General features: G+C 37.3%; 2 protein-coding genes across 7 annotated transcripts; one reads left to right on the top strand and one right to left on the bottom strand.

Annotated features, from left to right (window-relative positions):
• Positions 1–616: 616 nt before the first annotated feature.
• Positions 617–20,127, top strand: PRP40A (pre-mRNA-processing protein 40A). 5 transcript variants are annotated; one of them, XM_089160450.1, is made up of 32 exons: positions 617–703; positions 804–889; positions 1,017–1,109; positions 1,205–1,276; positions 1,395–1,709; positions 1,798–1,983; positions 2,136–2,212; positions 2,422–2,491; positions 4,140–4,192; positions 4,608–4,665; positions 4,763–5,136; positions 5,227–5,296; positions 5,408–5,506; positions 5,589–5,657; positions 5,742–5,819; positions 5,918–6,004; positions 6,089–6,123; positions 6,227–6,332; positions 8,595–8,675; positions 8,788–8,880; positions 8,949–9,002; positions 9,094–9,210; positions 9,354–9,452; positions 11,466–11,513; positions 11,604–11,696; positions 12,221–12,328; positions 12,464–12,528; positions 12,624–12,726; positions 14,514–14,819; positions 14,939–15,072; positions 16,337–16,408; positions 19,132–20,127. In XM_089160450.1, the coding sequence occupies exons 3-31, from the start codon at positions 1,077–1,079 to the stop codon at positions 16,365–16,367; spliced, it is 3,114 nt and encodes a 1,037-aa protein (XP_089016576.1). In that variant the 5' UTR covers positions 617–703; positions 804–889; positions 1,017–1,076; the 3' UTR covers positions 16,368–16,408; positions 19,132–20,127. The 5 variants fall into 5 exon arrangements, with proteins under 5 accessions (XP_089016576.1, XP_089016578.1, XP_089016577.1 ...); XM_089160452.1 differs by lacking the exon at positions 617–703 and having other exon boundaries at positions 712–889; positions 1,037–1,109; XM_089160451.1 differs by lacking the exon at positions 617–703 and having other exon boundaries at positions 712–889; positions 19,143–20,127.
• A 746-nt stretch (positions 20,128–20,873) lies between these two features.
• Positions 20,874–23,985, bottom strand: LOC149008917 (STAY-GREEN-like protein). 2 transcript variants are annotated; one of them, XM_089163949.1, is made up of 5 exons: positions 23,550–23,985; positions 22,667–22,843; positions 21,967–22,125; positions 21,500–21,646; positions 20,874–21,167 (listed from the first exon to the last, which is right to left on the bottom strand). In XM_089163949.1, exons 1-5 carry the CDS (start codon positions 23,721–23,723, stop codon positions 21,045–21,047), a joined length of 780 nt encoding a protein of 259 aa, XP_089020075.1. In that variant the 5' UTR covers positions 23,724–23,985; the 3' UTR covers positions 20,874–21,044. The 2 variants fall into 2 exon arrangements, with proteins under 2 accessions (XP_089020075.1, XP_089020076.1); XM_089163950.1 differs by having other exon boundaries at positions 21,500–21,637.
• Positions 23,986–24,736: the final 751 nt, after the last annotated feature.

The following is a 24,736-nucleotide window of genomic DNA, read 5'->3' as shown; positions in this document are numbered from 1 at the left end:
AAAATAAAAAATTATTATTAAATAATAATGAACAAGTGAAAGAGGAAAAAAATATGATTTTTTATAAAAAAATATATATTGATTATTTTATCTTCATCTTAACCATAAAAAGTAAATTCGTACATAAATTAAGATAATGAAATTCGTATCATAATTCATAATAGAAAAAAAGTTCATTATGAATTTTTTGAAGTTTTTTATTATTTTAAACAAAAATAAAACTGGTAATAAATGCCAAACAACTTAAAATTAAAAAAAAAATTTAATTAATTGATATAAAAAAGAGTCTTAGTGAAGGGGGGGAAATTCCCATTGTTCTACCCTCCGAATCAATTGAAAAGGTAGAAGAGAATATGTACTAATAATGAACAAAAAATAATAAATTCCCATTGTTTTTTTGAAGAAATTTTCTAACCCATTATGCTCTTAGTTTTTTTAGGTTGAACAATATGCTACTAAGTGAAAAAATGAAACCAAAAATACAAGGGTATTTAGTCAAAATAATAATAAATATATTTTTTAAAACTAAAATAACTGGTTTTACTTTTACATCAGGGGTTCAGAGGAAAAATTACCAAAAAATAACATAATACCCATTTCGGGCAAAGACGCGTGCGTAATGCCCCCCGAGTGCACACACACCCCAAATATTTCCGTTTCGAAAGGCAAAGGAGCATGGAGGCCATGGCCGCGATAAACTAATGTAATACCCTTTTAGCTCATCTCCCGCGTATCTAAATCCAGCAAGAGCACATCCCTTCTTTTATATCAGCTCTACTTCTGACCTTTTGCCCGCCTTTCAGAATCTTTTGGGTTTAGGGTTTGTCGACACTTCGAGGGAAGGGGAACTCCATACAACAGAAGGGCGAAATTCTTGATCGGTTTAAAGGTGCCATGATTCAGATTAAATAGAAACATTGCGGTTCTCGTTATGCTCCAATTCTTACAGCTTTTTGTTCTCTCTGCAATTTTATTTTTTAATTGTTTAACAATTCTCTTTTCTTACATGGTGGTAGTCGGTGCTGGGATTTCGCAGACTTCATTCTCAGGAGTAAAGATTGCAGGTTTACAGGGGAATGGCGAATAACCCTCAATCTTCTGCGGCACAGGTAAGAAAATGAAAATTTTCCTCTCTTTAATGTGAGCCGAGTTGTTCGTTCTTTTGTTGTTTTTTAAAAGCAATTTTCATTGTTGTAATGAAAAGCCATTTCGACCACCGCCTATGGTGGGATCCGCTGGTCCTCCTCAAAATTTTGCTCCATCCATGTCTATGCAAGTAATTGTTTCTTCTCCTCATGAATTTCGAGTTCTATTTTCGTATTTGAATGTCGTGTTGAGTTCTACATAGTGAATTTGAGAATGCTATAGCTTGCGAAATTCGACCTTTGTTGCAGTTTCGCCCTATGATGTCAGTGCAGCAGCAAGGACAACCTTTCATGGCAGGTGCTTCGCAACAATTTCGGCCTGTTGGGCAAGGTGTTCCTATGCCAAACGTTGGAATGCAGCAAGGTCAGCAGCTTCAGTATTCTCAACCAACCCAACAGTTGCCTCCAAGGCCTGGTCAGCCTGGACATGGTATGCCAGCTTCATCACAGGTAGTTCCCATGCCCTATACCTTTTCATCTGTGTCACCACAGCCTCAGCAAAGTATGCAGCCCATGAGCGGTGTAGCTGGTAGCATTGGAATCCCTCTTTCGTCTTCTTACACTGTAAGATTTCATTGATGTTTGACGTGCCTGCTTTGTGTTTTTGAGAAGTTATCAATCATTAACTTTGTATGGTTGTTGTTGTCCACAGTTTACTCCATCATCTTATGGCCAGCCACAGAGCAACGTTAATCCCTCGAACCAGTACCAGCCAATACCTCAGATGCATGCACCGAATTTACCAACTAGTGCTGGAGGGCAACCTTGGCTCACTTCTTCAGGCCAGAGTGTGCCTCTTGTTACACCTGTTCAGCAAACTGCTCAACAACAACCTGTGGTATGGTGCCTTTCTTTCATTATGACTTCTTCAGATAATTAGTCCTTCTATGTTAATTGTTTTATGTACTGTCATTTTAGTTAGTCCTTAAAACTCAAATGTTTCACTTGAATAGAAGAAGGCATACATTAGTTTTCACCTCGTTTTTTCAGGCAACAAATGCTCAACCTGACTCTAGTCAACATTCTGCATCAGATTGGCAAGAACATACGTCTTCTGATGGGAGAAGGTATGTCTCAGTGCCAGAAATGTAGTTTTTAGTGTAATTGACGCTTTATCGTTCTTCTTCATCATTTTTGTTTTTGGAGATGGCAGCTCATTTGCACTTCTATGTAATTTTTGATTGATTAAATTTTCTTTCTTAACGAATCCATCCAGTTTCGCTTGTCATAGTTTCTGAACATTTTTTTTTGGTTGGTATGTAAATAAAATGGTCAGATATTATTACAACAAGAAGACAAGGCAGTCTAGTTGGGAGAAGCCTTTAGAATTGATGACACCCATTGAGGTGAGTCATATTACGGAAATTACTGTAGTATGAATTTTGAAATTTCATATATTATGGTCTCCGTCTCATGGAAATGCTTTTGAAGATGTATGTCTGCCTTCATTTCGTGGTAGCAGACGTTGTATTATTGCTTAAATTGGTCAAAATGCTTTATTGGGGGTTTTCTGTTTCTTTGCATTTTTCCCACTGGTATGGATGTCTTGGCAAGTGGGGAGAAGTAAACATAAACAATCGTTCCATATGCTCAATTTTGAAGAAGGGTTTACACTTCCTCAAGGCAGGCAATTGCTGCTATGTTCCCTTTAATGTATCTTGTTGGGGAGTTTTTCCTCTGAGTTGCTGTTTCAATACAATTTGTTGCAGTAAATTAGTGATGGCTATTGGCTACTGTTCACAACCTGAAGGTTTGGGTTTGGATATTTAGCTAAGCGATTTTTTCTTTCGATCCTTCATCCTTTTGCCACAATAGGGTTTTGTTGGAAAATGTTCTTAAACCTATAAATGGTTTTTATATAGTTGGAACACCTTACGCTTGTGTTCTTTTTGCATTGTTGTGCTCCTTACCGTGCATTTAATTTAATTATGGTTTGTCTTAGATGATTTGAAGGTAGTATCAATACTTAAGCTTTTACATGTGTTTAGTTAGCATAAAGTTATTGTATCATGTTATACTCGTTCCCATAAAGTTATTATATCATGTTATACTCGTTCCCAATGATATAGACTGATGCTTATTAATTGCTATATGATGAAACTTCATGCTGTATTTGGTTAGTCAGTTTATCTTACTAGTTTTTTATTTATTCTTTTTCAATTGAGTGCTGCATTTATTTAATTGGTATTTCAATATCTGTTTTGATTGGTTTATCTTAGCTTCAACGTATTATTCTTTTTATGTTGCTTATCTTCACATGCTTTTGTATATGATTTACTTGACTACTATAGCTTTTAAGGATTCTTACAGGTACATGTTGTGCTACTCAATTGAGAGGTATGAAATGCTATGGGTCTGTGCTGCTTGTCATATCTTCTGTAACTGTTTCTTCGTAAATCAGTTGTGATAAGGTGTTTCTCCTGTAACGAGAATCTTTTGGTGAGATATGTTTCTACTTTGTAGAGTTCGGTGCTCTCTTGAGCATCACAATCAACTGCTTGTTCATTGGAGTCACCTGATTACTTAATTCTTGTATCAATGCTTTTTATGGATATTTGTACCTCTTATTTACCATCATGTTGCTGTATGATATCCATGCAGTGTAAATGGAAGCTGAATCTAGGTTCAACTTTATAATTCATTGTAATAGTAGTCTTTTAGATGATTCTGGAATTTCGTCTTTCGATTTGCGGCTTGTTCTCTATAAGTTGCTCTTCTCTCATAATTCAGAACAGAAGACTTTCAATCCTTGGAACGTGTCCATAGTGTGTGATATTGTCTCTCATTTGTTTTGGGGGGACAAAGTCATTCAATACCTGTTTCATCTCTTTGGTGTTTAAAGTTGTTAAGGACCATTTTATATGGCGTCATTTTCGTTAGATCCATTTTGGCCTTCTTTTTTTCAAATTTGTTAGGGTAATAAATGTATTTTTGTTATACTTGGTTATGTTTCTGGTTTCAGTCTTGGCTTACTAGTTTCTGTTACTTTCGCAGAGGGCAGATGCGTCCACTGTCTGGAAGGAATTTACAACTCCAGAGGGCAGGAAGTAAGTGTCTGATTTTGGGAAGTCTTTGTCTGGTTGGATGCAAATGATAATGTAAAGTTTTAAGAGCAGGCCAGTAGTATAACATAAAATTACTAGCCATAGGTTTTAGTGAAAGTGAAGTAGATTTCTTCATTCTCATACTTTAATACTGAAAATCTGGCTCAAAGTTAAGTGAAACTGTTCTACCATCTGAAGTAATTTAAAAAAAATAAAATTAATTGTATAAATATTTCTGGGAATCATTTGAAAAGTTCTTTGTTTTCCATTTGAGATTACTCTTTGATATATTCGTCAGACTTGATGTGAACTAAAATTTTCGTTGTTACCTGCTAAAGTTAAATAGTCGAAAACTATAATTTTGTCTCTGTTTTGGGCTGTAAACAGTTTTGATGCCTATACATTGAAAACTTTGCAGGTACTACTACAACAAGGTCACTAAGCAATCAAAATGGACAATACCTGATGAACTGAGGGTATTAATTATTTATACTTCATTGACATAAATAGCATCCTATCTTAGCCTTTCTATTATTTTAATTGATAACATACTCGGCATGTTGTTCTCTCCAGTCGGCTCGTGAACAGGCTGAAAATGCTGCTAGTCAGGGTGTACAGTCAGACACTACTGTGACTTCTAACTCCTTGCCTTCTGTCACTGTTACTTCAGCTGAAACCCCACCTGCTTTGGGAATCTCAGTTAGCTCTACCTCCACTGTTGCAGCTTCAGGAGTGGCATCGAGCCCAGTTACAGTGGCACCTATTGTTTCTTTAAACCCACCCCCTGTTGTGGCTTCTGGATCACCTGCTATTTCTGCAATACCTTCTGCTGGTACACCGAATGCAGCTGGGGTTCTGTCTCCTGCTGCAGCGGTCACTCCTTTACAGTCTACTGTTTCAGGGGGTGGTGGGGTTCCTCTTGATTTGCTCAATGCCTCAACTCCAAAGTATGTTCATGTTTTTTCAAGATAAACATGTGATGTGTTTGCTAGTTGCTTTTAATTTTTCTGTTCTCCATTACATGTCAATTCTTTTAGGACCAACTTGGAAAATGTATCTCAAGGTATTGGAACTCCAATGGATGGTGCTTCTGTTCAGGATTTGGAGGTATTGTTAGTTATTTTTTGTTTGAATTTGAAGTACTTTCATATGCTTCTCTGATTAATTTTTTGTATGCTTTAAGTGTGTAAATATGGATTTTGTCTATATCCTGTACAGGAAGCCAAGAAGGGCATGGCAGGTGCTGGCAAGGTCAATGTTACTCCTGTGGAGGAGAAAACTGTTGATGATGAACCATTGGTTTATGCTAGTAAGCAAGTATGAAGCCTGACTCTACCAGTTATGCCAATTTAATTATGTATGGTTGGAATAGTTGCTTCTTATATTTTATAATTTTCAGGAGGCAAAAAATGCTTTTAAAGCACTCTTGGAATCAGTGAATGTTGAGTCTGACTGGACTTGGGAACAGGTAATTAATCAATTTCACCTTATTTATTAGCATGTTTGGCTTCTATGCAATTACTTGTCATTAATGTGAAAATGTTCTCCTCAGACTATGAGAATTATAATTACTGATAAAAGGTATGGTGCTCTGAAAACCCTTGGGGAGCGAAAGCAAGCTTTTAATGAGGTAATGAATATCACAGATGGTATTAAGATTACTTGCTCTGATGGGGGTTATAACATTTTGGGCCTATCCGACTTTTGTTCCTCATAACTGTGTTACAGTACCTGGGCCAAAGGAAAAAGCAGGAGGCTGAGGAGAGGCGAATCAGACAGAAGAAAGCAAGGGAAGAATTTACAAAAATGTTGGAGGTAAGTTCATTTCACCTGAAGGAACTCTTGCTGTTAAGTCTGGTGACCCTAACTGATGATAATTTTGCATGAATTGTTTTGCAGGAGTCAGAAGAGCTCACATCATCTACAAGATGGAGGTCCATATCTTTTCAGATGCTTTTTTGTCAAGTGCTGTTTTTGTGGTTTACCCCAGATAACATGGCAAGGCAGCTCTAATCTAATGTTTTGGGCTATATGCAGCAAAGCAATAACCATGTTCGAGGATGACGAGAGGTTCAAGGCTGTTGAGAGAGCTAGAGACCGTGAAGATCTTTTTGAAAACTATTTGGTGGAACTCCAGAAAAAGGTGAGGACTCTGCATGTTGTGGTTGCTTAAGTTGTTAAATTGTTTGCAAGACGCCTCATTCTAATGAGAAGACTTAACAGCGTTACCAAATATTGAGTTCTGTAATTTTGGAATCATATTGAGTACACATTCCATCACTTGAATGCGGTTAAATCTTTAAAATGCTTTATTTTATTTTTTTAAATTTAAGTAGAAAACAAATGGGTAAATCTCCAGTATGCTTCAGGATATTGGATAAATTTAACAAATCCCATATATTAAGTCCATTCACCCTGGGGGATAAAGATTTTGGTGAAGAGGTGGATTGGTCTGATGTATATGTAATTCTGACAATTTTAACATGCAAGTGTACTAGCCTTGTATACAACTGAACTCAATGTATCATGAGTAGATGCGGTCCACAAGAATTCCAATTTGCCATTTGACTCTATGTGGTACAGCACATATTGGAGTTCTCTACGAAAATTTTGAATCGCCATCCAACCATATCAGCATGTGAATTAGGATGGCCTACAAGCATTGTTCAATCATAAAGCATGGTCTTGATGATCATGAATCATAAAGCATCTATGTTTAAATATGTTTCATTGAGGTCTTTAAAATCATCAATCATGAAGGATGTGTCTTTTAATAGTTTAGGATTTTAGGTGGCTGTTTCACCAATCATGAAGCCATGCATCTTTTAGTGGATAACTATGGCAAATGGTTTTTTTTTCTTCTTCTTCTCCTCCCCCCCCCCCCCCCCATGTTCTAATTCCAAACTCTTTGATAGTTAAACATCAGACTTCCTCCTGGTCCACTCTCTTGTGGTTGAATTCCTTCAGAAATCATCATTCTTTATGACATGCTTTCCTCAAGCTTCAAAGTGATAGTCAATGGCATAGTCTTTGTGTACGTACTTACAAGCATTTAGGCATGCAACTGTAGTTGTCATGGCGACTAGGTGAACTAAAGCATTGGGGAGGCTTGAAAATCAGGTTGATACCTACAAGCATTGTTCAAGATCTCTCTCTTGAGCGAGATCTCAGTCAAAATATGGTCATTTTTTGGGCCAACTCGATGGCCCATCTCGGTGGGTTTTAGGGTCTAGGTTGGTCTCAAACTTGGTAGTAAGCCTAATTTAGGCATTTTGAAAAACACATTGGTGGCCTTGGATTTAAGAGAAAACAACCCTAAGTATGAGTTATAAGTTGACTCTTAAGTGTGAATCCTAAATACTGCGGGTTGGGGAATGCAAGGTTATACAAAATGTAATATAGAACCTTTAAGGCTTCTAAAAAGTGAGTGTATCAAATACATCAACTAACTTAAATGTTATCAAGCTTACATCCATATGAGTATCACAATCTCGGCGCTAAAAAATAGAATAATAAAATTATACAACCATCAGAAGTTCTATATAAGCCATAATTCATAAGTTCATAAGACGATCATAGAGTGATTGATCTTCCTTTGGTGTTATAGATGTGCTAAGAGTAGTTGCAAGTGGAAATCTAGCAGAATTCCGAAAAAAAATCCGGCGAAAATTGAGAGTTCCAACGAGATATGGCGAGATAGGTGAGATCTCCACATTTGGCCCTTTATCTTGTCTCGCCTTCCTAAAAAAGCGAGATAGCCGAGATCTCCACATGTGGCCCTTTATCTCATCTCGCCTTCCTAAAAAAACAAGGTTGCCGAGATCTCGTGAGATCTCAAACCATGCCAACGAGGTTACATGGCGCTTGGATGCCTAGATGAAGCCTTAACAACTGTGTGTGCAATATGTTCATGCAGACATTCTAATCTTTCAAAATTTTCTTTATTGATTTAAGATTTATTGGTCAAAATTTGTATCCAAGCCGACAGCCTACCTTAGATGTGTTTTACTCTTGAAACTCAGCCAAGACAGTATGCAGACAACATAAAGTATGGCTGAATTCAGAGACTTAATCCAGCCTAACTAAAACACTTAAATGACAAATAAAATAAGACAAAAAATTTTCAATGCAAACCAATAAAGAAATCCTGTATTCCTACTTTAAATTGTTGCCCATTAGAAGAAAACTCATTTGATTTAAGGCCCAAAACATATATGATCCAATTCAAGTCGTGTTTTATACTATAATAACCCCATTTCTGTCTTTTATCTGCATATTTTCTCTTAGCATTTGAGCTTTCTATAAAGTTAGTATTGCTTTACATGGAATCATGGATATCTCCGTGTTAGTGAATATATTCAGTATGGATCTTTCTGACAGTTCATGTCATGGATATGTGTTGTAGGAACGAGCTAAAGCTCAGGAGGAGCAAAAACGGAACATAATGGAGTACAGGCAATTTCTGGAATCTTGTGACTTCATTAAAGTAAGGAGGTTTTGAATTAAGAATAGGAGGTTTTGAACTGTATTTTTAAATACGTATATTTCCTGGAGTTCATAGAAGTTTTGATTAATGTAACTGTATGTTTTGCCTCTAGGTAAACAGTCAGTGGCGTAAAGTTCAAGATCGCCTAGAGGATGATGAAAGATGTTCTCGCCTTGAAAAGATAGATCGGTTGGAAAATTTTCAGGTAATTTGCTTAATCATCCTGTTGATATTCCAACTGAACTCTGCACTCATGGTACTTTTTATTAACAGGAATACATACGTGACTTAGAGAAGGAAGAAGAAGAGCAGAAGAAGATTCAGAAGGTGTAGAAAAAGAATCCACTTCCTTTGCGTATTATAGCCTTAACTTCCTGTGATCTTCATTCTTATTCTTGTCTTTGTTGTCCAACTACAGGAACAACAGAGACGAGTTGAGAGAAAAAACCGTGATGAATTCCGTAAGTTGCTGGAAGGGCATGTTGCTGAAGGAATGCTTACAGCTAAAACTCGTTGGCATGACTATTGTATGAAGGTATTCTTGCCTAACTCTTTTGTATTTGGGCTGGCAGAACAGGTTACTTTTAGTGGATTGTTTTCTGGTGATATTTTCCAAATCATTTTACTTCACCTTATCTTTCTTGAATCTCATCTGTCCCATTTCATTTCTACGTTTAGGTTAAAGACTTATCCGCATATATAGCAGTATCTTCAAATTCTTCTGGTTCTACGCCTAAAGATTTGTTTGAGGATGTTGTTGAAGAATTAGAGAAACAGGTATTTTCTTATGCATAATCCTATTCCTTGTATTTTTTTTAACAATACTAGGATTAAATAAGTTTTATCATATTTATTTATCCTTAGAAAGCACCCCCTATGTTGGTGCGTCCTGATAATGGATTAAAATGGTCAACTGTACTGACTGAATGATTGGTATTAGTCATGTTCTAGTAACCACTCCACTGATAAGATATGTCTGATGTATTCATGGTTATGTTTATGTACATTATTATTTATTTGGTCAATCAGTTATTTAGGTTCATCACCAAACTGGGTTTATTTGCTAATAAGGTTGCATAAGAGATTAGTTAGTTTGCTTCTTACTTTGTTTATTTACGTTGTTTCAGGTTTATTCATTTGAATTAGTCCTGTATTGTTCAATTTAAACTGCAAATAATTATTACTGTTTAATGAGGCTGGATAAGGGTTCTATTAGTCCAGTCTATTTTGAAGATGTTTCTTTCATTATTTCACTTCCCTAGTCACTTAGTCAGTATAGGTTATCCGAAAGGTTGAGTATTGCACTAGAAATAAAAGGGGGCCCCGCAACCCCCCAGGGGGGTGGGGTGATGACACTGAAAACAGATTCTGAGTTAATAAAAAGCTATTGTGCTACTCTTCTTCCCAATTGGAGATTTTAATCTTGTGTTTGATAAATGCTGGTGGGATCAGTTTTTTATCCAATTGACATCTTGCAGTGGAAAGCCTGCTGGGTCTAGTTGAAGTTTGTGTTGAAATTATAGTTAGAAATGCACTGTTTATTCAAATTCTAGTTTGGTCAAACTCCTGTCTCTGAATATTTGCGGGAACTTTAAATTTGATCTTTCCCAACCCTAACCCATCTTATACCAATCATCTAAACCTCAAAACCTAATATTCCACCATCTTCGGATATTCTGAGAACCTAAGTTCTGCCAATGCCTAAGTTCCTTCAGAATCCAGTCAAACTTGGACTGAATCTTCTTCACACACTCTAGGAAATGTGATCCAAACCCTAGCCCCAACCGTCAGCCTTAAATTTGCCTGATTATTCTCTTTCTAGTAATCTGGAAATGGACCTAAATAAACTTCATTGATAACTTGCCCTACTTCAGAATTCCGATTGACATAACTCAATCATTAAACCCTGACCATGATTTTGACTATTAACCTTCCTGTTCATGGCAGATCCTGAAATTTGGCTTCAAGTTGGTCTCCTACCAATCTAGAACTACTCACTGAATTTGTACTGATTTCAGTAAATTGTCCAAGTATCAGTATACTTTTAATTTTACTTGTGATGTGATTGATGGGATTAGTAGTATAATTAAGTTATATCTACTTATTGTTTTTGTTAATTGGAAATCTTTGTCTGGATTACTTGTTACAATGGTATTTTGACATGGTTACTTGCAGGAAACTTTGTTACTGGGGCTGTGTAGATTTTTCAATGTTCTTGGGTAGCTAAGTGGCTATATTATTTCTTTGTCCTATCATTTGAATTTAAGCATGACTTAGATATCAGTTGTCTGAAACCTAGGCTGTCTCTGTTCATCAGATGCTCATGCTTGCACACAGACTTTTCAAGACGGTATTGGTCAAAGCAAAGTTGATGGTATTCAAATCCTTAAGAAAAATGAACACGTTCAGGGGTGATTCCAGATGATTCATGTAGGATCTAGGACACTGTTCAACTATTTTAGAAGAACTGAAAAACTTTATCCCTAAAATGATTTTGTTTTCATTTTTTTCCTTGTTTCTTGGTTTTTTTTGGTAGTTGTTGTTGTTTGGGGGGGGGGTTGTTGCATTGGGGGATCTCTTTCTGAAAACAAACTCGATCCATCTTTTGATTTGATGCCACCTAATATCCTTAGAATGGATCTATAACAAATCGAAGCACGCTGCAACTCCAAATAGAACTTGAGATATATGTATTTACAAATCTCAAGATAATTATGAAGTGATATATATATATATATATATATATGTGGTTCTTCTGCTGTTGACACGCTTTCTGTTGTTCTCTTGCAGTATCATGAAGATAAGACTCGGATAAAAGATGCAGCTAAGTTAGGAAAGGTAATGACTCATATTTTTTCTGATCTATGTTTTAAGGTAGGTATAAAGGTCTGTATGTATGAGTGGAAGTATAACATTGTGTTTTCTCAGATTAATATTGCATCATCTTGGACTCTTGAAGACTTTAAGGCATCTATCTCCGATGTTGTTGTCTCTCAACCCATTTCTGATATCAACTTAAAGGTAATTCCAAGTTCCAACATCTTCTCCATTTCTTTACATTGCCTTAATGCCTAGTGATCTGTCCCACTTTCTTAATAACTTGTACTCATAGCAGCTTTTGCACATGCACTCACACATGTGCATGCATACTCACAACCTTCTATGTGTTGGTAAGTGGTTATCAGGTCCTATATGTAATCAATGGTAGATATTTTGTTGGGAATATCCTTAGATTAGGTTAATCTTTTGGGTTGGTGGTCAATTTAACAAGTTAACCTTTCAGATTCCAATGACTGTTAGAACATGGTGATTTAAATTTTTTTGTCATTAGATCCTTATGTGTTTGTATCATTGCTTGTATTATAGTTTTTGAGCTGCTGTTATGAACTATCTTCTGAACAGTTTTATGGTAGCATTTTCTGGTCTTTAGCACTAGCTTGTGGCATTTGATGTAATTTCCACTCTCTATGTTGTACTTGACATCTTATACCTGCCTATGAAATGGGTCGAATGTGATGTTTGCATTTTTTTCATATTGCATGCAGCTTATATTTGAGGAGTTGATTGAAAGGATCAAGGAGAAGGAAGAAAAAGAAGCCAAAAAGCGTCAACGTTTAGCAGATGATTTCACTGATCTGTTACATTCTATCAAGGTTTTAAAATAGTACTGATGACATCCATTTAGGAGAAATGTTTGACCTAATTGGAAAAAAAGAAGAAGAAATGTTTGACCTAATTGAATAATTTGGTGATGGAAGTGATTAACTTATTGCTTCCCTTTTTTGTAGGAAATTACTGCATCTTCAGAATGGGAAGAGTCCAAGCCTATTTTTGAAGATAGTCAAGAATATAGGTATGGTGGGTTAGTTATTTTAATGCTATTTTACACTTAAGTTCCTGCTTTGCATTTTGGGTTTCATGTTTTTCTGGTCACATTGACTTAATTAGAGCAATTGGAGAAGAGAACCTCAAGAGAGAGATCTTTGAGGAGTATGTGGCACGTCTGCAGGAAAAGGCAAAAGAGAGAGAGCGCAAGAGAGAGGAGGAAAAGGTACTGTAGTTATTCCAGTATTTACAGAGATGATTCTATTTTGTGCATAGTTGACCAATTATGCCCTCTTAGCTCTTATTATGGCAGCAAATTTTATTATTTGGATGTTTGATAATTGGTTTCTACTTCTGGTGCACAATGTCATTTGATTTTGTTGATTATTCAATCAAATTTAGGAATACTATGTAATTTTCATTGGAGCCATCTAGGGAGAAATTCCTAGCTCTACCACTACATTGCAACCTTATCTCAACTAAATGGGGTCAGCTACATGAATTCATGCCTTTCAGTTAACTTTCAATGTTGAAGTTGATTGAAGGTCTAAGTTTTGCATGACTTTCTCACAATTTCTGCTATAGTCATTTCAGGTCTGCCCTTGAATCTTTTAGTTTCTTCAATCTGAATTAAGTCACTCATTTCCTATCTCTGATACATTGACTTTATGATGCATCATAAGTCATAGCTGCCTTACATTCTACACCTTTCACCTTGCCCAATCCTATGAATTATAAAATCTTCCTTTTAAAGTTTTAAAGGAGCATGCTGTGCACAGAAAACTCAAAGTTATACCTCTCCGCTTCATTTGTTGACTGTTGTATTTGAATTCTCTATGAAGCATAATCCCCTGTATCGCTTTCCTGATTTATGGATTGAGCCAACATACCTAAAATATTTCCATTGTGGAATCTCCCCCTCATGATCACATCAAGTTTCAGCACCTCATTATTCTTTCTACTATATTCAATGTTGCAGACCACGACTCTGTCTTCATTGTACCTGGCATGAAGCCATTGGGGTAAAAAAAATTGTTTTTTTTGGATGAATGCGGTTCAAAATTTGATCTTTATAATTCTTATGGCGTTAATCCTTGCTTTTTGTTTCATCTATCAAAACAATATCATCAGCGTAAACTGTAAAGCATACACTAGGAACACTATCTTGATTGTCGTTGGTTAAATCACCCGTGAAAGGTGCAAACAAGTAAGGTTTTAAGGTTGATCCTTGATATAACCTGATTGTAAGTGGAGAAAAGATTGGAAGGAGAGGGGAGCCAAACAATGAGGTCATGGGGGGGGGGGGGGGGAAGGAATCCAAACTTGTGTGAGACTGGGGTGGGGGAGGGGCCCCAAGAATTGTTAGTAAGGAAAGTGGAAATGGGGGCAGCTTTAGGGATACGGGTCTAATAAATAGCACAGGGGCCAATGAGAGTGAAAAGAATACCCATCGGATGCCACAGATCTAGCTAGGAGGTAGAGGAGCCAGAAGAGATAAGAGTGGAGATGGCAAAAAGGGCACGAGGTCTTTCCTATACGGTTCTCAGAGGGGGGCATTGTTCAAGAGGAGTTTCCTCCAGATTCAGGAGGGATTAGCAAGGATGGGAGCAGACCAGAGGAAGTCGGATTTGAGGAAATAGGAGTAAACCCAATTGACCCAAATGGAGTCGTGTTTGGATGCCATCTGCCAGATGAGTTTCAGGAGGCAAGCCAAGTTGACATCTTTTGTATGGCAGATCCACAGACCACCTTCAGATTTAATTTTCATACTGCTGCTTTCTTTTTAAGTACTGTTACAAATATTTGTAATTCCATTTAAGCCTTAGTTAATCTGAGCCTACAGCACCAAAATAATAGGCAATTGACTAATGATTATTTATTTATTTATTCTGGAGTGAATAACAACTGATGTTTATTATCCTAATGAATGTAGTAATTCCTATTTTACTGTGTTTATCTGCTTAATATTCTCTCTTAACTGTAAACTATGATATGCTGTGAATTGTTCTGCAGGCAAAAAAAGAAAAAGAAAAAGAAGAAAAAGAAAAGAGGAAGGAGAAAGAGAAAAAAGAGAAAGAGAGAGAACGTGAAAAGGACAAGGGAAAGGAACGATCCAAGAAGAATGAAACAGAAAATGAAATTGTTGATGTAACTGACAGTTATGTATCTAAAGAGGAAAAAAAGAGGGACAAAGACAAGGACAGGAAACACCGGAAGCGACATCATAGTGCAGCTGATGATGACATCTCTGAAAAAGATGACAAGGAAGAGCCTAAAAAGTCCCGTAGGCATAGCAGTGATAGGAAAAAATCGAGGAAGGTATGCTGCAGATCTTATTTATCAATAATTCAAATGTCATGGAATATTAGACTCGTGATTGTAATTAGCTTTGAACATCTTGAAATTTGTTATAACACATGTTCTTATTTTTGGGGCAGCATGCATATTCTCCGGAAACAGATAGTGAAAGCAGGCATAAGAGACATAAGCGAGACCACAGGGATGGTTCCCGCAGAAACGGCGGTCACGAGGAGCTTGAAGATGGGGAGCTCGGAGAGGATGGGGAAATTAGGTAATTTATATTATTATTGATTTATCATTGTGTTTATTCACTACAGTGTTAGTTCTCTGCAAATGTTGTTTCTGCCTTAGTTACCCTTATTTTATATGTAGCACTTTTGACATTATTTACAGATACAATGATGAACTCATCCTCCCTACATTTACTACTATTTAAGCAAGTCAGATCCCCCCCCTTTCCCCCTTTTCTCTTTCTTGTTCCCCATTTTGGTGAGGTTAGCAGATCCTTGGTGTAAAAACGGTCAATGTTTTGAAAGCTGAAATTTTGTTTGGCATCTGTCAAAGGGAATCCGTTTATGTTTGCACCAAGGTTTAAAGTATCAATATTGGGTGTCGTATCGCTTCAGTGATTTTAAGAAGTGTATCATAGCATTTTGTATCACATTGGGAGATACATATTAACAACGCTTGGAAGTGGTCAAGACACATAGGAAAGTACACTTTTGGGGCAAAAAACATAAATGAGTAATAAATATATAACATGTATAATGCGTAAATATTGAAATGGATAACAATTTATAGCGAGCTGAGCTGTTCAGTGATTCAAGTACAAACCCTTGCAATTAGCAAGTTTGATGCATCAGTAAAACTAGTTTTACCTATATATTGATTTATGGAAAGGAAAAAAAAAAGGATTAAAAACTATGGTTTATACAATGATCAAGTTTTTTTGGTACCTGCCTTTTTCGTGAAATCTTCTTAACAATTTAATCTCATCACCAAAACTATAGTCTAGTAATTGCAGGGGCCTTTAATGGCAATAGCAACTATCAAGATGCATAAGTTGTATATCAGCCACATCTAGCTGTTTAGGCAGACACATGGCAATACTCTTATACAACTTTTAACATATATATCGTTGTAGCGGTAGGTATTGTATTGTACCAACTGAAAAAAAATACAGTTTTAAAAAAGAAAGATATGTGTCAGTGCGTATCATATAACACCAATACTTCAAACCATGGTCACTATGCTGACATACTTTTTCCTGTGAAGTGGAGATTAACTTGATGGAGAAGTAAATGCTAAGTATTATGTGAGGTTTATTCCGTTTGTAAGAGAATTACTGGGAAACTAGACTATTAAGGGGTTTACTTGTGCTGGACCCATGTTTTGGCTGCTGTTCTCATTTAATTTGCCTGATTTGTACTGTAATATTCTCTATTAATTAGGGAATGATAGTTAGAAGCATGTATGTACATTTCTTCAATTTTTGGCAAGCATAAATGGTAATGCTAACTAGCAAGTTGAATCAGATCACGAGGGCACACCAGAAATGATGATTAAGTTTGCATTGGACTAGAGTCTGAAAGGCTACTGCAGATAAGGTAATGTAATTTTTACATAAAAAATCTCTCTGACCTAAGACCCTGAAGATGATTTTGTTTTGCATGTTAGAGTCTTATGGTCGAGTATCTTGAGAAGTTTTGCATCATTTTGTTTATTGAGGGAGATGAAGGTTGTATAACTGGTTTAAGAGATGAGTTCAGTAAAATACTTATTTTTATCATATAGTGCACTTGCTGAAGTAATTGTGAACCAATCGTGGGATAAGAATATTTAGTCACACTCAATGGAGTTAGCTTCTGTAAAGCCTGATTGTTGATCCCAATGACTTTTTCTTGGAGTCCAAATCAACTCCCGTAAACCTGGTTGTTGATTCGAACCATGTTAGTGTGTCTTGTTCTTAGTCCAGAAGCGGACAGCTTTCATTTTGACTAGTCCTTGTCTATTTTGCTGATCAATGCATTCACTATTTGCAAACAAGTGAATGTAGTGAATCTTTATCTTACACAAACCATTAGTATGCTTGCAATGAGTTCCTTTAGAAGAGTCCTACTTGCTCTGACAAGCTCCAATTGAACGGGTCTGAACAGTTGTATGAGATTTTTCAAGCTTGGAAGATCCAATTAATTTGAAAGAATTAAGTGTCATACTATGAGTGAAAAATGTCATGTGTCCAGTTGTGTTGGATGACAGTGCGAGTGACAGTTTTCAGTTACCCCTATGACCAAGGGAAGAAAAAATTTTGTTCATTGCACTAACAATGAGCTTTCTTCCATCCAACATGGTGTTTTCTGGGTAATCATGTTCAAGTATTAATTGGTACGCTGTTTTCTTACTGGTTTCATGTAATATTGAAAAAGTTCCATTTTTACTTGAGCCTTATATATTGATACTTTGCTCCACTCTTTAAATTATTTATTATTTACATCGTATATTTGTACGTGGTTGTTCAATGTTTGAATCCAACTGCTTTATGATGTGGATGTGGACTGTTGCATGTTTGAGAAGTGAATTTTTCTTAGTATGTGATTGAAAAACCGTGAATGCTATATACCCAAAAATACAACACAGACGTAAATTGGTATTAGTCCTAACATACAAAATTCTGAACTCCATGCTAAACCGGTTGGTGTTTTTCCCCCTTTTGAATTAATTGGTAGGAGATGAGGAAAGAAAGGAAGAGAGGTTGGGGGGGGGGGGGGGGGAGGGGGGGGGATGGAACAAGGGAGTGTGTTTGGTTAGAGTGGCACGTCCACTTTGCTAATTTGGAACAGTATAGTAAGTTAGCAAAGAGATTGCATTCTACTAATTTCACTTCAATCATTGTGCATGCTTTTTTCCCTCTTTCAATTTTTTGAAACAGAATTTTGGTGACATTGGGCATTTAGTTGTGCTTTCGTGCGTATTTCTTGTTTATGTGAGGAAGTCATGGTTAGATCAATTTGTCTTTTAGATGCTTTGCCATTCTGTTCTACTGCTGTTGATGTAATGTGGCTATTGTTGACAGTCATTCCATGTATATTACTGTGCGGTACATTAATTGCATCTTGCTTGGTGTAATCACGATTGGTTACATTGAATGTGGCACTAAAAAGGACTTTGCCTTCTAGTGGCCCGAACTGACGAATAATATGGTGCATTTTGGGTAATCAAAGTATCAATCTCATGATAATATTTTGTCCCATATGTAAACTATTGTCTTTCTTATATTACTAGATGATGAAAAAACGGTTAAATTGTTCTAGTGCAGGGATTCCTACATTTGTTAAGAGTGTAATATGGTATTCCTAGTGCTGGGTTGTTATCAGATATTTTCATTGTATGTGATATATAAAAGATGAACTACGTATAAGGCAAAATATGGTTATGAGGTTGATGGTTAAAATATTTAATTGTGAAAATACACCTATTTACGCCCGACCACATGGTTGTATTGTGTGGGCAACATGATTATGGTGACAAGCTCAATGTTACCAACTGAGGTTACACCAAGCAATAGCCACGCAATTTGTACAAGAGTTTGCGTTTTATGAAATAATATACCTTTCAGTGATCCCGATCCTCACAACGTTAGTTTTCACGAAACTCGGTAACATAGTGACTAGGTGTTGACTAGGGGCTAGGCTGATACCAGCAGGGATATAATTCTATTGTTTTAATTGTTAATCCTTTCTTCCTTTTTTTCCCCTTTATTGTGACATGTTGGATGTTATCAACTGAGGTTACACAAAGCAATACTGATGCAATTTGTATAGGAGTTTTGCATTTTATGAAATTGTATACCTTTCAGTTGATCCTCATCCTCACAATATTAGTTCTCACGAAACTCAGTAACGTAGTGGTTAGCTGTTGACAAGGGGCTAGGTTGATACCTGCAAGGATATAATTCTACCTTGTAGCCGTTAATCCTTTCTTCCCTTTTTTCCTTACCTTTCTGTTGCTTCATGTTTGTTGGTTCGAGTTGGTAAAAATTCAATGACTTGGTGGGTGAGAGATTTTTGCTGCTGTTATGGAGGGATCATCTAATATGCACAAAGTTCTGGAATCTATTTTGCTACCGAGGGTGAAGAAGTCATTGGTTGCGACGAGCAGCCTCCGGCTCATGTGTTGGGTGGTGAAATGGAGATGGGGCTGGGGCTGGGTTACTCTGTTGTGTGTCCAATCCTCCCAGATGCTGGGTTCTTTGCTAACGCATGTTACTTGTGTTTTTGGTTCATTAACATAGTAATTAGAAATCTTTTGTTGATGTCGGTTCACTTTTTAGGAGTACACCAGGAGGGAAAATCGCTGAGAAATATAGCTGGAAAACAAAATCTCTGGAATGAAGTTTTCCTACAACTGGGGAGAGGGTGCTGCTACTGATTGTATCAATCATTTGATTAGCAAGTTGTTAAATTCCTGTTGAAAACAGATAACAGCTGCCATCTCAAGCCTCGTGTCTCAACACTAGCTTATGGGTGACCAGTTGTGTTACTGACTGAAAGTTTTTAGCGCTAAAATGGAAGATTGGCCTGGTTTTGGCCAATCATGTTTTCGGTTCTTACCTGGCTGAGAAATAGAATTTGCTCTGTAATCTACAGAAACATGACTCTCGGGACGCATTTTTGCACGCTAGTAATTGGCTTCTTTTTTCTCTTTTCAATATGATGGGATCATAGGACAATCTTCATTATACAAATTTGAATTGTAAAACCCCAATTATTCTACGAAGCTCGTGTATAGAACTTAAGGAATCACTTTTGGTTGCAATCTCTGTTATTAGTCATGAACATACAATCCGCTAATTATGGTTTCCTATTCGTCCTGCAAAAATAGATGCGGTTACCCGCGTGCTCAAGGGCGTTCTCAGGATCATTCACAACGAAAAAAGCGATGCTAGTGTGGATAACAAAGGTTTGCGAAAAAAAAGAAGAAAAAGAAAAAACATCCCCGGTTCATGAACTGTATTAATAAAGTGGATAACAAAGGTTTGCGAAAAAAAGAAGAAAAAACATCCCCAGTTCATGAACTGTATTAATAAAAAAAAACTCCGCTACAACTAAATCCTGTCGCTGAGGAAATATCGGCCGTTCACGCTTTCTTATGTGACAGTGAGCTTTCGAACCTATTCTGTCGCTAAAGCCTGATTGATACCCTTGCTGTTTTTCCTGCTACGACTGCTCCCCCGTTAATCAACCGCTCACTGTCTGTGTCCGTCGCTAAAACTGACCGCTGAGTTTTTGGTCTGCACATTTCGGTCGCTAAAACAAATCGTACATTCTCATAGAGGACCGCGTGGTACCGACAAAATAAACCCTGGCTTCTCTTAAGCGACGGTCGCTGTCTCCCGCCCCATAAGCAGTGAGGCCTTTCACCAACCCCCCCAAAAAAATTTAGTTGCATTCCGTCGCTAATGAGTCTGGGGGGTATACTTATCGACTGGGCATGGCTAATTATTTCGGGTGAAAGGGTTAGAAAAAAAGAGACATGCTCTCAGCTCCTTCAGAAGTCTTCAAGAACATAAGCTAATCCAGTCATGCATGGATCGGCGTCAGTGTTTGAAAACCAGAACCAGATCAAATCTATCTTTGCTGTGGCAGATCTTGTTTCAGGCCGTTCCCACAGCAGGTAGTTCATGGAGTTCTTCTAGTTCCAGGAAATGCAGAACTGAATCGAATAGGGGTTAACCACATTTAGGTTACAAACCAATTTTTCAGAAGGGTAGTAATCTTCTTCTCTTTTCTTTCTTCTTTTGGAATCAAAATGCATTACGTTACTTTTGATAATTCTCAAGAAACTAGAGACCAACTTCTATTGGCAGAGATATAAGGAGATCCAATTAATTATGCAAAAGTCAGAAGAAACTGTTGAGTTTTATGTCAGAACTGTTTTCGCAAGTAAAGAAGAAGAACCATCGAAGAAGACCAACCATAATAGGGCATTGAAAGAGTCCAATTTGTCCACAAGTATTAAAGGAAGTACGAAATACATTCTCCATCAATTAACAAATGAATCATATGGTTCTGATTCCGTTTTAAAAATGGGGTGAGTGAAGAAGAAATGTGTAATATGTGTGCTTCTGGAGGAGTAATCTTCACACCCGTCGACCACTAGATTTCATTACTTACAGTTTCCAATGTTTTGGATTAGTGGTGGCGGATTGCTATCATGTGAAGATATTTGCAATGCGGTCTTGAATTAAAGGAGGAAAAACACAAGAGCTTGTATGACGGATTTTGGGCTTCTCCACTTTTGCCGAGAAGGTTGACAAACTTCTGGACCTGAACTGAATAACTTCTGCACTTGATGCTCTTGCGTTCTCTGAAAGGGAACAGAATGAACAAAATCTATATTAAGAAGAAGAAAAAAAAACCGTACCATATATACAGGTTGCCTCATCCATTTCATCTAGATAATATTTCAAAATTTATATGAACCTGGCAAGCTTTGCTTGGGATTCTGGTTCAAAAAATGACGTTAGTTTTTAGGAAGGGCAAACGTAAAAAAGCTGTGGTAAATGGGCAAGCTTTTATAAAACCATTGCAAATTAACACCAAAGTATTGAATGTGCAAATGGTCTTGCATTATTGTTGCCTGCGCTTGTAACATCAATTTTTTTTTTTTTTTTTGTCAAATTGTAACATCATATTTACCTCTGCAGCATCCTTGAGGGCCCCCCAACATTCTACGGAATTGTACTTCTTTGAGCTAGAATGGAAATATACCCAAACTGGAGTTTCCATTAGCTCTGGGTGCTCTTTGAAAAGGATAGAATCTCCATGTAGCATTGCCTTCAGAACCTAGCATGTACCACTGATACAGTTAGAGACATGAGTGCATCATCACAATCATCATCCTTATAATTTCAAGGCAGGTATACAACTAAATGGGGAATCAGATTAAAATTTATCGATGTCTCAAGACCAGTTCATATTTAAGATTAGCCAATAGGAAAAGCCCCAACTCATTAATCTGCTGTTGCAAGCAAGGCTGAACTCGACTGTAACTACATATCCAGTAATACTATGAGCATACACCAGGGACTGCTTCTGATGGTCAAGAAAAAGATTTGATCACAACAACAATTTTAATGATCAAGACTGAATTTGTCATAACTTACCAAAGGCAACTCCTTGGTGAAGATATGGTATCGAAACTCAGCGATGATGTCTGGCAAGTGATTGGGACCACTCACATGGCAGTGAATATGCAAAAGAAATTCATCCTTAACCTTCCTCCATTCAACCACCACATCATCTTTGCTATACCATCCTTTCAACTTCCAGGGGAAGATAATGAATTCAATCAACCAAGAAAAACACCAAAGTACTATTAATTTAGAAACTCAACACTATAAGAACACATATTCCTCTCTGGGTGTTGTGACAGTTTTTGTAATGTATACGTGTAAAAGTAATGGCAGGTGCAGAACTGCATTTTCTCTGGTGAAATAACCAAACAAGAACCTGAATTGTGGTACCACTTAGAAAGCAGAAGGGCAGGATAGGAATAATCCAGCGTAGGATACATCCTTCCAGTTGAACAATTTAACATGAGTTGCCCTTGGGAGTTACTGGTGTCAGAGGGGTTATACAAAGAACCTTCCTTGACAATCTTAATACCATTTTATACATTCAACTAGTCATTCTATTGTAGTTCCATTTTCTTATCAAAACCAGTTGGGATTCAAACTTGGACCTTGGGGATCACTACGAAATTAAGTGTTGCAAGGATATTGATGGAGAATTTAGCGCAAATCGTAGTGGTTCTATCACATGTTCTATGACAAAGAGAAGGGGGCATGTAATAAGAGCAAGCACCTGATCAAGATTGATGGAATTGGAGATGGCTAAGGTTAAATTAGCTGTCACATCGCAATGAGAGAGAATGTATGTTCTTGGAACAATTTCAGTATTATTCTCAATTGCTTCTGCCATGAAAACCACTTTGAGCTTCGAAGCTTCAAACCTTGCGGGAGGCCCCAAAAGCTTAGCAGCCTAAAACAAACATGCGTCAAGAAACAATCTGGTAAACATACCATTCATTTTCTTAATTAACATAAATTCTGAGTTTCAAATACCGGGACAAGAAAAAGAATAACAGCAAAACTGAATACACTCAGCATACGAATGTCCTGGGAAAGGCGTATAGTCTCTAAATCAGAAGAGCAGCATTGATGGTTATAATTGCAAACACCAATGCAACTTACTTAATCTCTATTCACAGAGTCTCTCTAATCAAAACCTTTAAATCACTGACACAAACTTTATGGTCTGATTTCATTTTCTTTGCAGTTCTACATGAACTAAGTATGCATAAAGGTCACTGGGGCCTCTATCCTATTCACTGAGGTTGAGTTTTCTTAACCATGATTGTCCAAACAAAGCTACAAATCTTGTTTTGATTTTCTTCTTGTGCTTGAGAAGGAATGCAGTTAGTTAGTCCAGATAATGCTACCACAATAACAGCTATTTGGATGCACTGAACCGAAAATATATTTTCGATTAAACTTAAACTGTTAATCAATTACATTTTGGATGTGCATTTGGTGATAAGCGATAAAACGGAAACTGAATAAAACTTAGAAGCAAGGATTGAAGGAATGCATAAACAAGAATCAGTTATTTAACCAGAGAAGCAAAATCTAGCTAGCATGAGAACAGGACCTAGAAATTGAAGTAGCAGTGAGTGAGAGAACGAAACCTGGAAAACAAGGGGATTGTACTTGTACGAACCCCTCCTGTTCAGAGATGAAATAAATGCGGGAATCGATCTATTGTGAGAGGAAATCTGGAGAGAGATTGGCTTCTTTTTTTCAAGAGAGAACACATTTCTCCTGGGTGAAGAAGAAGATAAAGTAGCAGTATGGCAAGCCATGGAAACATAACACGATACTTACTGCTCATTGTTCAGATTTCTCTATTAAAACCAGAACTCCCCTGCTCGCCCATTGCTCCATTATCTCTCGATCTCTTTCTTCCCAGAGCCAGCAAAGGGAGTGAGTGTGTGGGGATCGTGAAGAGATCTCGCAGCTTGGTCTTTGGTGGAGCCTGAGAATTTGAGTCCACAAGACCAAAAGTACTTTCTACTCTCTTCTCTTCTCTCCTATCCACAACCTCCGGCACCGTTCTTCATGTAAAAGTTTAATTTAAACAGGCATACGTTCGGGCACGTCACGGTATTTGTTTTCATTTTGATGGGCTTTCTGGGGATAATGTTGAAGACGAAAGTTGCTGACGTGGCAACAGTTCTAATCAAGTTCAACAGATTAAGAGTCAGACAACATGTCCCCAATCAATCTGCGCCGTCCATTGTTATTCTTCTGGGCCCTTATCTCTGAGTTCAGGTCCACTATCCATCCCAAGGATTGGCATAGAGCGTTGTGGTCGCCCCACATTGACGTCAATGCTTAGAAGTGCAGTTTTCATGGTCTCCTACTCAAATCAGGATCATCTTCTCGTCCTGGGAGGATTCTCAACTACAAAAACCCAGTGGCCCACAGGTAAAAATATGAATTTTTTTTTTTTCAAAATATATCTTCTCGACGGCACCACTGTTTTTGTGGTTGGGAAGCCATCGGGTGCTCTCCCGATGGGGAGCTGATCCCGACTCCTACTACCCCAAGAGGTAGAGAACCCAATTCCTATCTCTTATGTCTGTGTTTGGTTGATGGCAGCAGGTGAGATAAAGTGTGAAGTAGGGTGGAGAAGGCATAGCTGCACATCCCTCTCCTATTCTCACATGAAATAATTGTTACCCCTTTATTGAGGGTAAGAATTACATTACTGATCCGAATATACAGTGATTTCTCCAACCAGAGGGGGAGAGAGATTTTCAAAGACACCTCTTAAGTTACTCCTTAAAATTAATGTCACCCCCTAGCCATCCAA

The sequence above is a fragment of the Hakea prostrata genome, chromosome 7 (assembly GCF_041222555.1).
Source record: "Hakea prostrata isolate BN-2017 chromosome 7, UWA_Hpros_2, whole genome shotgun sequence".
In the NCBI taxonomy this organism is placed as follows: domain Eukaryota; kingdom Viridiplantae; phylum Streptophyta; class Magnoliopsida; order Proteales; family Proteaceae; genus Hakea; species Hakea prostrata.
This window is presented reverse-complemented; position numbering and strand designations above follow the sequence as displayed.